This window comes from Bufo bufo, chromosome 2 (assembly GCF_905171765.1).
Source record: "Bufo bufo chromosome 2, aBufBuf1.1, whole genome shotgun sequence".
In the NCBI taxonomy this organism is placed as follows: domain Eukaryota; kingdom Metazoa; phylum Chordata; class Amphibia; order Anura; family Bufonidae; genus Bufo; species Bufo bufo.
The window spans coordinates 105,840,341-105,855,027 of NC_053390.1; the positions used below are offsets into that span (position 1 = coordinate 105,840,341).

Sequence of the window (14,687 nt, forward strand, 5' to 3'; positions counted from 1 at the left end):
CATGTGCATGGAACCCAAGAAATCCTAAAGGGGCAAACACTAGGAAGGGTGATTAGATTGTCAGCGAGGTGGAGGCTGATATCAATTTCTACAACTCTTTAGCTGTGAAGGCTCTTTTGTGTGGGACTACTATGAGGACATCTGGCATAACTCTGTCTATTCACTAATCTAGGGTTGATTTTTCTATACATAAAGCTATATGAAAAATTACCTACACGTAAGTGAAAGCTGCCCATACACCTTAGATCTATGTTGGCCAGGCCTTCTAACTTCGTTGGATTTTTCCAACCATCCAATGTGAGCCTCCTGACTCTCATCTGAACGTTGATGTGTGCATGTGTATGGGAGGATCGGAAGAGAAGGCTGTTGACTGACCAATTGTTTACCCGGAGTTACTTTATGGCCAGGCTAAGCCAATGCTACAGAAGAGATTTGCACAAGGCCTCATACACATGGCTGTATTGCATCCTTACTACTCCTTCCATACAGGTGCATGGAGCCTTAAGTATACCAATGTCATATGGAGACATATGGATTTTTTTCTGAAGGATTATGTATGATCCAACAAAAAAAAAAGTGGTATGCTCCATTGGACTCCATCTATATGGAGACATTCTCTCCTAGAACCATTTCTGAGCTGTGTAGATGACGGCAGTCTTGTGCTGACTTATTCTTATTTCATGTGTTCAGTTTTACTGAGCACCTTGAGATTTGTATGTAATGTCTTGTATTTTATGCCCATGAGTGAGTGGGAATTGTCTTGCTCTGAAGGCCTATTGTTTTGGTAATCCACCTTTCTTTTGGTCTTCATTTCTGTCGAATGGAGTCAATGAATGAAGTGGTAATTACAGAAGCTCTCTTCTATCTAGGAACACATCCGTCATAGATGGTCTATTGTTAGAAAGACAAGAGTAGGCTCTCATCTTCTGTCTCTACAACAATGATTCTCTCTGAGGTAAAGTGAAGCGTATATATGATTCAAAGAAACAGTCAACCAAGAAGAAGCCTAGACTCAATGAAGATGTATGAACTTCTTACTGTCTTTCTTCTCATATTTGCTCTTGTTGAGCTGCTGCGTCACTGACGTTTCCCGTAGTCAGGGCCTGGAATAAGTCAGTCTGGTCAAATCAATAAATACTTTCTTCACATGCTACTTTAGAGACTTACAAGAAAAGTATTTGGAGGGCTGCCACTTGGAGAACCTTTGGTCTTATTAGTGATCTACAGTTTGTAGGCTTATTGTAAAGCGTATTTGTGTTTATTTTCCAAAGTATATCAATTAATAAGATGAGCTAATTTAACAGAGCGCAGCAAAGGAGGGGACGGCGATTCTCACATACGTGGGACGCCAACCGGAGTGCAACTTCTCGGTACGGCTGTGAGATATCTACGAGCCGGTATCATCTCTCCAAGTTCAGCAAAGGGTAACGTAGCCCTTGTGTAATCAATAAGATAAAGAGATATATTGTCTTAATACGGCATACTTTCACATTTGCGGCAGAGTGGTTCGGCAAGCAGTTCAGTCGCCATAACTGCCTGCCGGATCCAGCAATCTGCATGCAAACGGAAAGCATTTGTAGACTGATCCGGATGCGGATCCGTCTTACAAATGCATTGCAAAAATGGATCCGTCTCTCCGTTTGTCATCCGGAGAAACGGATCTGTTATATATATATATTTTTTTCACATTTTTACCGGTCTGTGCTTGCGGTATTTTGAATGCTGGATTTGGCACTAATACATCCTATAGAAAAAAATGCCGGGAAGCATTCAGGGAAGTGTTCAGTTTCTTGGGCCGGAGATAAAACCGCAGCATGCTGCGGTATTATCTCCGTCCTGAACAGTCAAAAAGACTGAACTGAAGACTTCCTGATGCCTCCTGAACGGATTGCTCTCCATTCAGAATGCATCAGAATGCAACTGATCAGTTATTTTCCGGTATTAAGCCCCTATGATGGAACTCCGTGCCGGAAAAGAAAAACGCAAGTGTGAAAGTACCCATAAAATAAGGAACAACCATACTGAGACCGCAGTCTACTGTATTATACCATCATTTTGTATTATATCAACATTTGTTTCTGGTTTATTTATATACATTTACTCTTCAGTTTTTATCAACTATAATAGGGTGATTTTTAATATAGATTTTTATTATAATATAGTTATATAACGCACCAAAACTTCTCTTGATCTCCTGATATTTTGAGTGCCCTCCAACCTTCCTTCTATTTGTTGTTCAGTATCTATTTACGGGCTTGGGGTGTTGCCCTTGGAGAGAGCACCATTTCCACGGTAGCACTTGCTGGTGAGCCACTGACATTTTGGTATTTTTTAGAGATTACAAAAACCTGTTGAAAAGGAAAAGTGGGGCAGTTGTCCTTGGCGACCAATCAGATCTTCTCTCATTATTATCAAAGCCCCTTTGGAAAATAAAAAACGCAACACGATGCTATGGGCATCTGTTCCTTTTTTCTTTAGCACCAGATTTGATACATTTCCTCAAATTTTTTGAGGAGGATAAACTGTTTTTGAGAATTCTTAACATGAGGGTGTTTTGTGCATCATCTGTTTTTGTTTTTTAGATTTTTTTCTCAGGCAGAGAAATAATAGAACATTGTAGGATACTGTTATAACACTGTCAGGTACTGTTTGACATTGGTGTACCACAACAAAAAAAGACGTGGGAAAAAAGTCATAAAAATGTCTAAGGCTTCATGTCCGTATTTTGGCCTACAAACAACAGATCCGAGAACTATAAATACTTTCCGCCTGCTTTTCCATGTGTACTTTTCTCCCTCCCATCAATACAAACGGCTGCTCTTCCCCCATGTACGGACTAGAATAAGACATGGTCTCTATTGGATGTGTGCATGGTCCCATAGAAATGAATGGTTCAGTGTGCTATCCACAAAAAATGCGGATAGCACACGGATGAAAAATATGGACATGTGCATAAAGCGTTAGGCCTCTTTAACACATCAGTGAATCACGGACGAACAGTGCACTTGGGAAACGGATGACACATGGAGGGCAAAAAAAAAAAACAGACCAAAGGTGGACCTGAATAAAACACTGACCATCTTGTCATGGACATCATCACAAACATGGACTTGTAAGAGACCCTACTCTTGAGAACTCTGGGCTCTGTCTTGTCCAAAATAACGGCAGGTCACTACAGGTCAGTGTCCAAGAAAATAGGATAAACTCTCCTTTAAAGTGAAGTAGTGAACAAAGACCCCTTTCTGTCCTTTCTGAATAATAATTATCTTGGCAAATAGGGTAGCCTAAGGACTAACAAGGGACTCCGTTAACAGGTGGAAGATGCATATTTGGAGGAAAGAATTCAGCTTAGGCCAGTGGTGGCTAACCTCCAGCTGTTGTGAAACTACAACTCCCAGCATGCATTGTTGCTCTGCTCTTCTCAGAACACTCATAGAAATGAATGGAACATGCCTTAGGCTATTGTTTCTAGAGAAGCCCCTTTTTTGTCAGTGAGGAAGTAGGACATTGACAGTGTTAAAATGAAGGGGCTTAAGCCAAACTTCTGTTCATGTGGCATTGGCCGGTGGGCTGTATTGCAGTCCACCTCGAAGCGAAGCAGTGAATGCAGTGAAGCGGATTCTGATGATGGCTTGATAGCTCCACCAGTAAAATAATTTCATCCTATGAACCGGAAAAATTCCCCCTAGAAAAAAACACTAACAATTACTGATTACACATCATAATAGTGAAGAGCCCCTTAGGGGATGCTGCAGGGGTTAAATGTCAGACAGTGGGAATTTATTTTTCTTATGGGATATTGGGACATTACTTTGAAGAGAGAAGTGGTCGTGACAGTTTACTGCAGTTCAGTTCATATTCGCCTAAATCACAGCTGTGCTGCAGTAACCCAGTATGGCCACTACACTTTTGAATGGCGCTCTGCTTCCGGCTCCATTCAAAGTTCTAGTTCCAGCAGCGCAGACTCCAGGGAACAGCTGATTGGTGGAGGGTTCATGGTGTCGGATCCTCAAGGTTCGGCTATTATTGACCTATCCTGCGGAGAAGTCATCAATATTAGGAGCCTGGAAAGCCCCTTTAATCACTGTACGAGGTATTCAGAATCAATGACAAATTGTATTAACGTGTTCTTAGTGCATCATGTGCTAGGATCCTGTCTGGAGGTATCACGTTACTTTCCTGGAATCCCATGCGACTTTGACGTGTGTAATATAACATAGCCCCCATGCTGAGCTGAAGCAGACGCTCTTCAATCCACTTGTCCTGGCAGTGCGTCCTGCTCTTTGTTAGCAGAATTTTGTGGTTTCCCAAATGTCAGTGATTTTGTTTCCTTTTCAACACATCCTGGGGCCACAGCAGATACTTATTCCATCAGGGAGCAGGGCGCTTATTCATAAAAGCCTGGCTTATGCTGCTTCTCTAGTGTGAAATGAAGCCAGGAACATTGCTTTATACCTGATGACCATTACATGGGAGAACAGTAAGGCTACTTTCACACTTGCAGACTGCAGCGGTTTTGTGTCTGGTCACAAAACGGAATGCTGATGGAACGTAAGACATCCTTCTATTTAGAATGCATGAGGACCAAACAAACGTGTTTGTTTTTCCTGGTATTGAGATCCTCTGCCGGACCTCAATACCGGAAAACAACAACGCAAGTGTGAAAGTGGCCTAAGAGTTTTCGCTTCAGATGTGTATCGGACAAACCAGACTATTGTGCCGGGATTGACCAACCATCTAATGCAGGGATAGCCAACCTGAGTTTCTCCAGCTGTTGCAAAACTACAACTCCCAGCATGCCCACACTGCCTACAGCAGGGAATGGTGGGAGTTGTAGTTTTACAACAGCTGGAGGGGTGCAAGTTGGCCATCCCTGATCTAATGTGTAAGAGGCTTCGCGTCTGTCCTGTGATGGCAGATGTTGGGAGAGAGAAGTGTAGGACACATTGGATTTCAGCATGCAGAATCCTTTTGTTCTCTCCCCCTGCCTCTGACAGCAGCTGAACCAAGCATGCATGTGTATGGGGTGATCGGGAAAGATAGCTGTCGGCCAAACCAGGGCTCGGCCAACAGTTAAACAGTTATCTCATGAATGGCTTTACATTGGCTTGTGGAAGAATGTGGAGCATCAAAGCTGAAGAACATCAGAAGTGAGTATTACTGACCCCTTAGAAGGCTTTTATGGGGGATTAACTAGGGGTTAAAGAGGTTGCAACCAGACACTGGAACTGGAGGTGACCCAAAAGGTCACATGTCACATATGAAGAGACTAGTATTAGAAAATGTTTTTAGTTTGATGGGAGCCTTCTTACAGATTTTCATTGGAGCCTAAAGATGCCCACATACCTTGAACAGCTTTCGTCTGACACCTATCTTTCCTGACTCCCCGATACATGTACCCGGTCATTTTGGCCAAGAAAGTATGTGTTTTCAATAGCGTAAGAGGGCTACTGCCCAACACTTCTGGGAGCAGCTTTTCTCCCAGGAGAAGGAGATCCAAGCATTGAAATTCGGGCATTATCTGTTGGGGGCGAATCCAAAGCTGCATAACACTTTAGGTTGTTAGTTGGCCCCACTAAAACAATGGGTTTGGTCAACAGTATTCTGTGTATGGGATCCTTAGAGATGAGCTGTCACCTCTCCTGACATGACTGTTTTAGTAATTTCTTGCATTTTCCATGTGATAACAATTCTATGGCATCTATTCTTATGACTATTACGACATTCCTCGGATATTTATTTATGAATAAATTGCCAGCACTTTGCAGTAAATTTCCATCTGGGTGTTACCAGCAGGGGAATGTGTTCCTGCACAGTCTTACACTTGTGGTACTGATTGCATAGTGCCAGACTGTGGAGGGACACACGCCCAGTTGGTAACATCCAGTTGGACCTTTATTGCAAACTGCTGGCAAGTTATGACGTTCTAGTAAGAATAATAGAGGAAGCACCTATTTTACTTATATGACAGCATGCTTTAGTATTGTTACAGGGTGAATACAAGTAGTTACAAAAACAGACCTGTTAGGAGATGGGACTGGTCCTATTTTTAAGGCTCCTTGCACACTTGAATGGGGACTGCAATCTGCCCGTTCCGCAAAAAGATAACAAGTTCTATCTTTTTGCGGAATGAAATCACGGAACGGAACCCCATGAAAGCACTACATGGTGCTTCCGTGGGGTTCTGATCCGCACCTCCGGATTTGCGGACCCATTTTGTGATGTGGAATGCAAACGGCCGGTGTCCCGTGTATTGCGGATCCGCCTTATGCGGGCTACAATACGGCCACGGGTGACACACGGCCGTGTGCAAGAGGTCTAAGGCCTCTTTCACACGGGCGTGTCCGGATTAGGTCCAGATGCGTCCTGGTGCATTGCGGAAAACCCGCGCGGGTAGGTACGCAATTGCAGTCAGTTTTGATTGCGTTCAGTTGTTCAGTTTTTATCGCACGGTTGCAATGTGTTTTGCACGCGCGTGATAAAAAACCAACTGTGGTACCCAGACCCGAACTTCTTCACAGAAGTTCAGGTTTGGGTTCAAGGTTGTGTAGACTGTATTATTTTCCCTTATAACATGGTTATAAGGGAAAATAATAGCATTCTGAATACAGAATGCATAGTACAATAGGGCTGGAGGGGTTAAAAAAAAAAAAATATATATATATATATATATATATATATATATATATATATATATATATATATATTTTAACTCTCCTTAATCCACTTGTTGCAGCCGGCATCTCTTCTGTCTTCATCTGTGAGGAAAAGGACCTTTGATGACGTCACTACGCTCATCACATGGTCATTCACATGATCCATCACCATGGTGATGAGCGTAGTGACGTCACCACAGGTCCTTTACCCAGGTCCTGAAGAAAGAAGACAGAAGAGATGCCGGCTGCGCGAACAAGTGGATTAAGGGGAGTTAAAATATATATATATTTTTTTTTAACCCCTCCAGCGCTATTTTACTTAGCATTCTGTATTCAGAATGCTATTATTTTCCCTTATAACCATGTTATAAGGGAAACTAATAATGATCGGGTCCCCATCCCGATCGTCACCTAGCAACCGTGCGTGAAAATCGCACCGCATCCGCACTTGGTTGCGGATGCTTGCGATTTTCACGCAAACCCCATTCATTTCTATGGGGCCTGCGTTACGTGAAAAACGCACAAAGAGGAGCATGCTGCGATTTTCACGCAACGCACAAGTGATGCGTGAAAATCACCGCTCATGTGCAGAGCCCCATAGAAATGAATGGGTCCGGATTCAGTGCGGGTGCAATGCGTTCACCTCACGCATTGCACCCGCGCGGAAATCTCGCCTGTGTGAAAGGGGCCGAAGAGCTTTAGGCTAGTTTCACACTAGCGGCAGGCTGTTCTGGCGGGTTAACAGCCTGCCGAATCCGTGCTGCCGCTAGTGCACGAGTGCCGCAGGAGGTCCGCTCTGGCCCCATTGACTATAATGGGGACAGGCCGGAGTTCCAGCGGCAGCACGGCAAACATGCCGAGAGGCGGCCTGAATAAAACTGACATATAGTCAATGGGGCCTGGGCGGACCTCTGACGGCACGCGTGCACTAGCGGCAGCTCGGATCCGGCAGGCTGTTCACCCGCCGGAAAAGCCTGCCAGAGAAGGCTGCTGCTAGTGTGAAACTAGAGATTTTGCCTTGGTCTATAATGTTACATGTTTTTAGTTTCCTCTGTGGATAATTTTTGCCAAATAATCTAAACATTTGACAAATGAGCGCGTGTACTGCATTAATTTCTTTACACAAGCATTTGTTGGTTTGCTTGCCATTTCATTATCGTGCAGATGCTTACAGTCCATGCTGCTGTTTATTTGTGTTGAGCGTGTAATATAAACCTTGGGCATGGTAACCTAGTCCTGACATGTGCTCATCCGTATTATGTCTGTGGTGTCGGGCGCTGGGCATGGATCTAGCATGTCACGTTTACGTCATAAGAGAGCTGTTTGGCATTGCGGTCTTATCAGAAGATTCCCACCCGGAAAAGTAAACACTAACTTTGTTCCTGTGCCCTGTCCAAGCAATCTGTCCCTGCGTTTACTGTAAAGTATCTGCTGCTATCTCTTCTCGGTTCAGTGAGACTGATAAGCTCCTAGTCCTGTTAATTGTCAACATTTTACAACAAAGGGTTTTTGTTGAGTTTTTCCGTGTTGAGTTTTAACATCCCTTTAAGCGCCACTCTTCAGCATATAACTGAACTGGTGTATTAAGCGTTCATACTTTTTCTCATGGAGCTTTTTCCTGATAGATACAGTAAGTCCCCATACACACCTGTGTCTCTTCGGTGAGAAGCAGTACCCCCTTCCTCCAAGTGGAGTCTAAAGGTTCCCATACACATTCAATAGCTGTTGGCCCAAGACTCATACGGCCCCATATACATACTGAGCGATGTGTTTTAATTGGGCACACAGGAAAAGCCCTCTACCAGATACCTCTGTCGGTAACTTATCTTCAAGGAGAACTAAAGGATCGGTTTTAAAAGCCCCAGATCATTTCCTTCCCCAACAGCTTACGTTAGGGGATACTTGTGAGTCCTCCATACACATTAGACTGTCGGCCAGTCCTGCAAAATGGTAGGTTCTGCCAACAATTGCCTAATGTGTATGGGGCCCGTAAAGGGGTTATCTCACCTGAGACAATGGGGGCATATTGCTAGGATATTGTCTAATAGGTATAGGTCTCACTGTTGGGACCCACATGTATCTCCTAAACGGAGCCCAGAAAGTGGTGGAGGGCGCACTGGGGCATGCACAGTGCCCTACATTCATTTCTAGGGTGCCGCCGAAAATGGCTGAGAGCTGGCTCGGCTATTTCCGTCGAGCCCATAAAAGTGAATGGGAACAGTGGCTGGTCATGCGCAGCACGCTCCCATTCAATTCTATGGGGAGCCGGCTTGGTGGTGGCCGACCAGAGTCCTCCAGCCATCACTTTGCCTGCTCCGTTCTTGATATAGGTGCAGGTCCCAGCGGTGGGACCTGCACCTATAAGACAATGGGGGCATATCCTAGCGATATGCCTCCATTGTGTCAGATGAGAATACCTCTTTAAGGCATCTCATCCAGCCAGTATGTACCCTTCCCTGTACTGTTGAGGGGAAAGAACAGTGCCCGAAAAAGTGCAGTCTACAAATGGTTGCCTCTGGTTTAACTTGAATGAATTTATTTGTATAGCACCCCCGCCACAATACTGGGAAAAAATGGATACTGACGTATTGGTTATTGCAAGAAGTGTGAATTTCTAACATAAAATCTGAAACTCTCAAACAAGTACCAGCTCTCCCTGTGTGCATTATTGGCAAAATCTTCTGGCTGCTGACCAGTCAGTGGCCTTGGTGGTGGCAGCAACCACGTGCTGAGTCTATTGATTGCCTGGAAGTGATGATGTGTATGTAGATATCACACTTTCAGTCTAGTGAGGCTCGGGAGTGGAGGAGAAGATATCGTAGTGCTGGACAACTAGAGTGCTTATGACCGTTTTGGATGTTTTAACTTTTGTACCCTGCCCGTACATCTCAGCAGGGGTTTCTGGTCTCAGAGAATTCCTTTCACACATGACATAGCCGTCGGTGGAACACTCCCATCGTTTGAGGGATAGAGGGAATTACGTCTCTGACAGACCCCTTTGGCAGCGGCTTAGGTCTTGCCGAAACAAAGGATTGGGCATGTAAAAATCCAACATGCCAGATCCTTCTTTACTTTGATATTGGCCATCATGTAATTGTAATCGAAAATGTAATTTAGAGGACACTAGTGCAAATGCCTCGCCCCGGTACGAGCAGAGACTGATCACGCAGTTTTGTTGGTCGTTTGACCCTCACGTGTGGTATCTGTGCAGCACACGATGAAGAGATATTTTGCATTCTCCTTGTAAATGGCAGTAATAGCACCCTGGTGATTCTTGTAGCACCCATCTGACATTGTACTGGATGGTCTATAGAGCCGACATGAAGCTTGTTCTTGGCTCAGTTTATTCACAGAAGAGTAATGCAAGGGAAAAGTGTGATCTAAGCGTGTGCCATTCATCCGATTCCATCTCCACTTCCCAGAAAATAGCAATCCACATAAGTCACGGTGTACCTTCACACTAACCGTCGCCGGTTGCTGTGGAGGCAATGACCAGTGAGGAAAAGTACCGTAATGAAGATGTCCATTCAAATCGCCTGTAAGAGTCATGGTCTTCTGAGAAATTCTTTTCAGCTTGACCGAAGGCAGATACCGTGTGGCCTTGTAGCCTTTTCCATATAATTTATGAATGATTTTAAGATTATTCTGCCAACACTACATCACGTTATAATGAAGAATATGCGAGCGGCTTTTGCATCAGGTCTCCTCTTGTCTGTTCAGATGTCAAATCAAGGAAATTACCTTGCAGTTTTTAATATCTGTTGTAGTGTTGGGCAGTATTCACACTTGTGTCTCGGCTTCCATTCATAAGATCCGTTTTCGACCAAATACTGCCAAACCCTGTCAGACTTCATTGAGGGTTATCTCATGATTAATATAAAAAATGAAAATTGGACATCACATAGTACATGACCATTTCTAACCAAGCTAGAACCAGCCCTGTACCTTACAAGGATCCAGAGATCTCCCCATTCATGGCTCTGCTGGAAGCTCCTCATGCTTTCTGCTGCAGCCCTCACCCTGTGACGGTCAGGGCTTCTAACAAAATATATGGTTGGTGGCAGTTGGGGGAGGAAACAGAGCATGTGTGACCACCTCAACGATGTTACTGAGATGGGTGGAGAAATAAGGAAAGAACAGCAGATGGTGTTGTATAGGTTTTATTGAGCAATTTAGTGACTATGCAAAAATTTTTAGTTATAATTCTAAAAATATTCAGATCCAGGTGCCGGATTGAAAATTGTAGAATGTTTGTTTGTTTTTTGGAGGACTACCCCTTTAAGGTAAAATAGTTTTGGTGACGAGAGTAAATCTGCAAATTGCACTATTCTTGTCATCAAAAATAATGTAAAGACTGGTGTCCTTGCTTGTGTATATCATGTCCTTAGGCTACTTTCACACTAGTCATCATAGGATCTCAATACCGGAAAAAAGCTTCAGTTTTGTCCCCATTCATTGTCAATGGGGACAAAACGTAACTGAACAGAAGGGAATGCTCCAAAATGCATTCCGTTCCGTTCCGTTTAATTGTGTTCTCATATCGGAGAGCAAACCGCAGCATGCTTCGGTTTTCTTTCTGTCATGGGATGCGGAGCAAGACTGATCCGGCATGACCGACAATGCAAGTCAGTGTAACACCATAGAAAACTGATCCGTCCTCTATTGACTTTCAATGGAGTTCATGACTGATCCGTCTTGGCAATGTTACAGATAATACAACCGGATCCGTTCATAACGGATGCAGATGGTTGTATTATCAGTAACTGAAGCGTTTTTGCTGAGCCCTGCCGGATCCAGTCAAAGCGCTAGTGTGAAAGTACCCTTATGCTACAGTCTTTAGTATATTAAAAAGTCACTATGTGTAGCTTACTCAGTCATCCAGTCAGGTAAGGCTATGTTCACATCTCAGTTTGGCCGTATCCAGCAGGTAGTTCCAGCTGAAAATACCCTGCCTGAGTTCACATCAGTGTTGGATTTTACGTCACTGGAACCTTTTGGGCTATAGTGATCTGAACGATTTCTGGTGAAATTCCGGCTTTTCGGCCAGAACAGCCTGCCCTATCCGGCCTAACAGAGATGTGAACTTGGCCTAACTCAAATGGCGTGTTTTACACTAGGGCACACCACAAAGTTTTGAGGGTCACATGAGGAGTGTGACAGTGTTACAGACATTTTAAAGACCTTCCCAAACTCAAAATGTTAAGTAATATGAAACGCCTAATATATTTAAAGGGGCAAAGTGATGGCTGGAGAACTCCGGTCCGGCCACCACCAAGCGCTCTCCCCATAGAAGTGAATGGTAGCACACCGTTCATGATCAGCCACCACTCCCATGCACTTCTATAGGCCCGACGGAAATAGCCGAGCCAGCGCTCTGCTATTTTCGGCAGTCCCATAGAAAATGAATGGAGGGTGGCTGCGCATGCGCAGTGTGCCCTACACCACTTTTGGGGCTCCGTTCTCGATATAGGTGCGGGTCCCAGTGGTATGCCCCCATTGTCTGAGATGAGACAACCCCTTTAAGGCTAGTTTCACACCTGCGGGGCGTGTATTCCAGCAGAGAACGGCACTGCTGGATACAAACGGAATGTCCACTTTGCCCATTAAGTATAATGGGGTCCACCGGAGATCCGCCTGCATTCCGGCAAAAATGCGGAGAACCAGACTGACACAAAGCAATGCATGCTATGGTTTGTGTCCGGCTGATTTCCTGGCATTCTACGCCGTATCAGGGGGCCAGATCTACTTGCCGCAGGTATAAAAGTAGCCTAAGCAGTATAAGCTCCAGAAGCTTTTCACAAAAATGTGGTTACTGGAAAGTAATAGACTTACATTTCCTGCAAGCTGGCTGAAGGACATTCCCACTGACTTCTCAGGGTTCAAAGATTATAAGGTGGAGTCGTTTGTATTCTCAGTGTGAAAGGTTAGGCGATATCTTCTTGTATTAACATTGACGACTAGACTCTGGTAGACTTCACCTCCATGGTATAGGCTTATCCACCGTAAAGTCTCCAGTGTTGTCTTTGACGGATCGCAGCAGTGATTACGCCTGTGAAGCTGTCATCAATCCTCATTGTATCTCTGCCTTTCTCCGTAGATTTGTGATGTCACCCCAGTGGGCTGAGCCTGGGAGCTCCCTTGGAACCTTAAAGCATCATGTTTCACTATGAATGTTAGACCAGAGGATTTCTGAAGCACAGGACGGATGAGGAGTGAGCTGCTTCATTGATTACAAAACCACTGGAATAAAAGTCTGAAGAACACGGATTTCTCCTTTCTTTTTCTTTTTTTTGCCCAATTTTTCTTCTGGGCTTAAACTCTGGTTTAGCACTGGTTGTGGGCATTCGGTGGTCTGCACCATGTGTCATGTCATAGTAACATGCCGTTCCATGCTGTGGACCATCCTGAGTATCGTCGTGGCTTTTGGAGAACTTATAGCTTTTATGAGTGAAGACTGGCTGATTGGCAAAGCGAAAAGCACGGATATCGATAACAGGACTGGCGGTCACCATGAGCATTATCGTCCAACTTTGGGCATCTATGGACGTTGTATCAGAGTGCCTAAAGTGCAGTACTTCAGGAGAGACGCCCTTTGTGGTCCTTACGCAGAGCATTTTAGCGAGATAGCAAGTGGTTTCTGGCAGGCTACGGCTATATTCCTTGCCGTGGGCATATCCATCCTCTGTATCGTAGCTTTTGTCTCGGTCTTTACAATGTGCGTACAGAGCGTCATGAAAAAAAGTATATTCAATGTGTGCGGGCTGCTTCAAGGAATAGCAGGTACGTGATCAGTAGGTATAATGTATATCTTGGGGTACTTTCACACTAGCGGGTTTTTTTTCCGATTTATTGAGTTCCGTCACAGGAGCTCAATACCGGGAAAAAACTGATCAGTTTTACACTAATGCATTCTGAATGGAGAGCACAGGATGCATCAGTTCAGTCCCTCTTACGTTTTTTGGCCGCAGAAAATACCGCAGCATGCTGCATTTTTCTCTCCGGCCAAAAATCCTGAACACTTGCCATAGAAATGCATTAATGCCGTATCCGGCCCCAAGTGTTCCGGCAAAACAGATCCGTTCTTTCCGTCCGCGCATGCGCAGACCAATAAATCTGTGAAAAAAATAAATACCGCATCCGTTTTTCCGGAAAGACTGATCCGGTATTGCAATGCATTTGTGAGACAGATTCGCATCCGTAACCGTCTCACAAATGCATCCGTTTGCCTGCCGGAATCCTCTGCCGCAAGTGTGAAAGTACCCTTATGTGCCATGTGTGGTCTCCATCCTGCAATACTTGTCTGTAGCTTGGCATCTGTACGACAGGTATCACAAGGAGAACGAGACCTGAAAAAAATACCCAGTTACATTTATAAAGTAGTCCATAAGGGCTCATTTACACATCCGTATGAATGGGTCCGCATCCGTTCCGTAATTTTGCAGAACGGATGCGGACCCATCTGTTGTTCTGTTCCACGACCCAGCAAAAAGTATATAGAGCATGTCCTATTCTTATCAGCAGTTGCAGACAAGAATACGGATTTCTATAATGGGCCGCCTGTTCCATTCTGCGAATTTCAGAGGGCACACAGGTGGCATCTGTGTTTTGCGGATATGCAATTTGCGGACTGCAAAACATGGTGCGATAGTCTGAATGCGCCCTTAGGGTCCATTCACACGTCTGCAAAATGGGTCCGGATCCGTTCCGCAATTGCGGACAAGAAAAGGCATTTTCTATGATAGTGCCGGCGATGTGCGGTCTGCAAAATGCTGAACGCACATTGCCGGTATCTTGCGGATCCACAAAACACATACAGACGTGTGAATGGACCCTTAGGATGAGGAGTAGTTACCATGCTGCAGAAGGAATTTCAAGTCCTTAGGTGGAAATGATCATCAATTCTCAAATTTCAAAATCTACTTTGAATCACTTGGCACATTTTTAATTGTTTCATTTTTACTCCATTTACTACAAATCCCAGCATGTGAAACTACAACACCGTGTGCATAAAAGTGAGACCGCTCCGTTACA

The 14,687-nt window shown here is 44.4% G+C and overlaps 1 protein-coding gene across 2 annotated transcripts in view; it reads left to right on the plus strand.

Annotated features, from left to right (window-relative positions):
* LHFPL2 (LHFPL tetraspan subfamily member 2) overlaps positions 1-14,687 on the plus strand; it is a 115,233-nt gene that overhangs the window by 73,181 nt on the left and 27,365 nt on the right. For both annotated transcript variants that reach the window (XM_040421391.1, XM_040421392.1), the window contains one exon: positions 12,754-13,436. In XM_040421391.1, coding sequence (XP_040277325.1) covers positions 13,016-13,436 — 421 coding nt within the window. In that variant the 5' untranslated portion in view covers positions 12,754-13,015. The remainder of the gene's footprint in view (positions 1-12,753; positions 13,437-14,687) is intronic.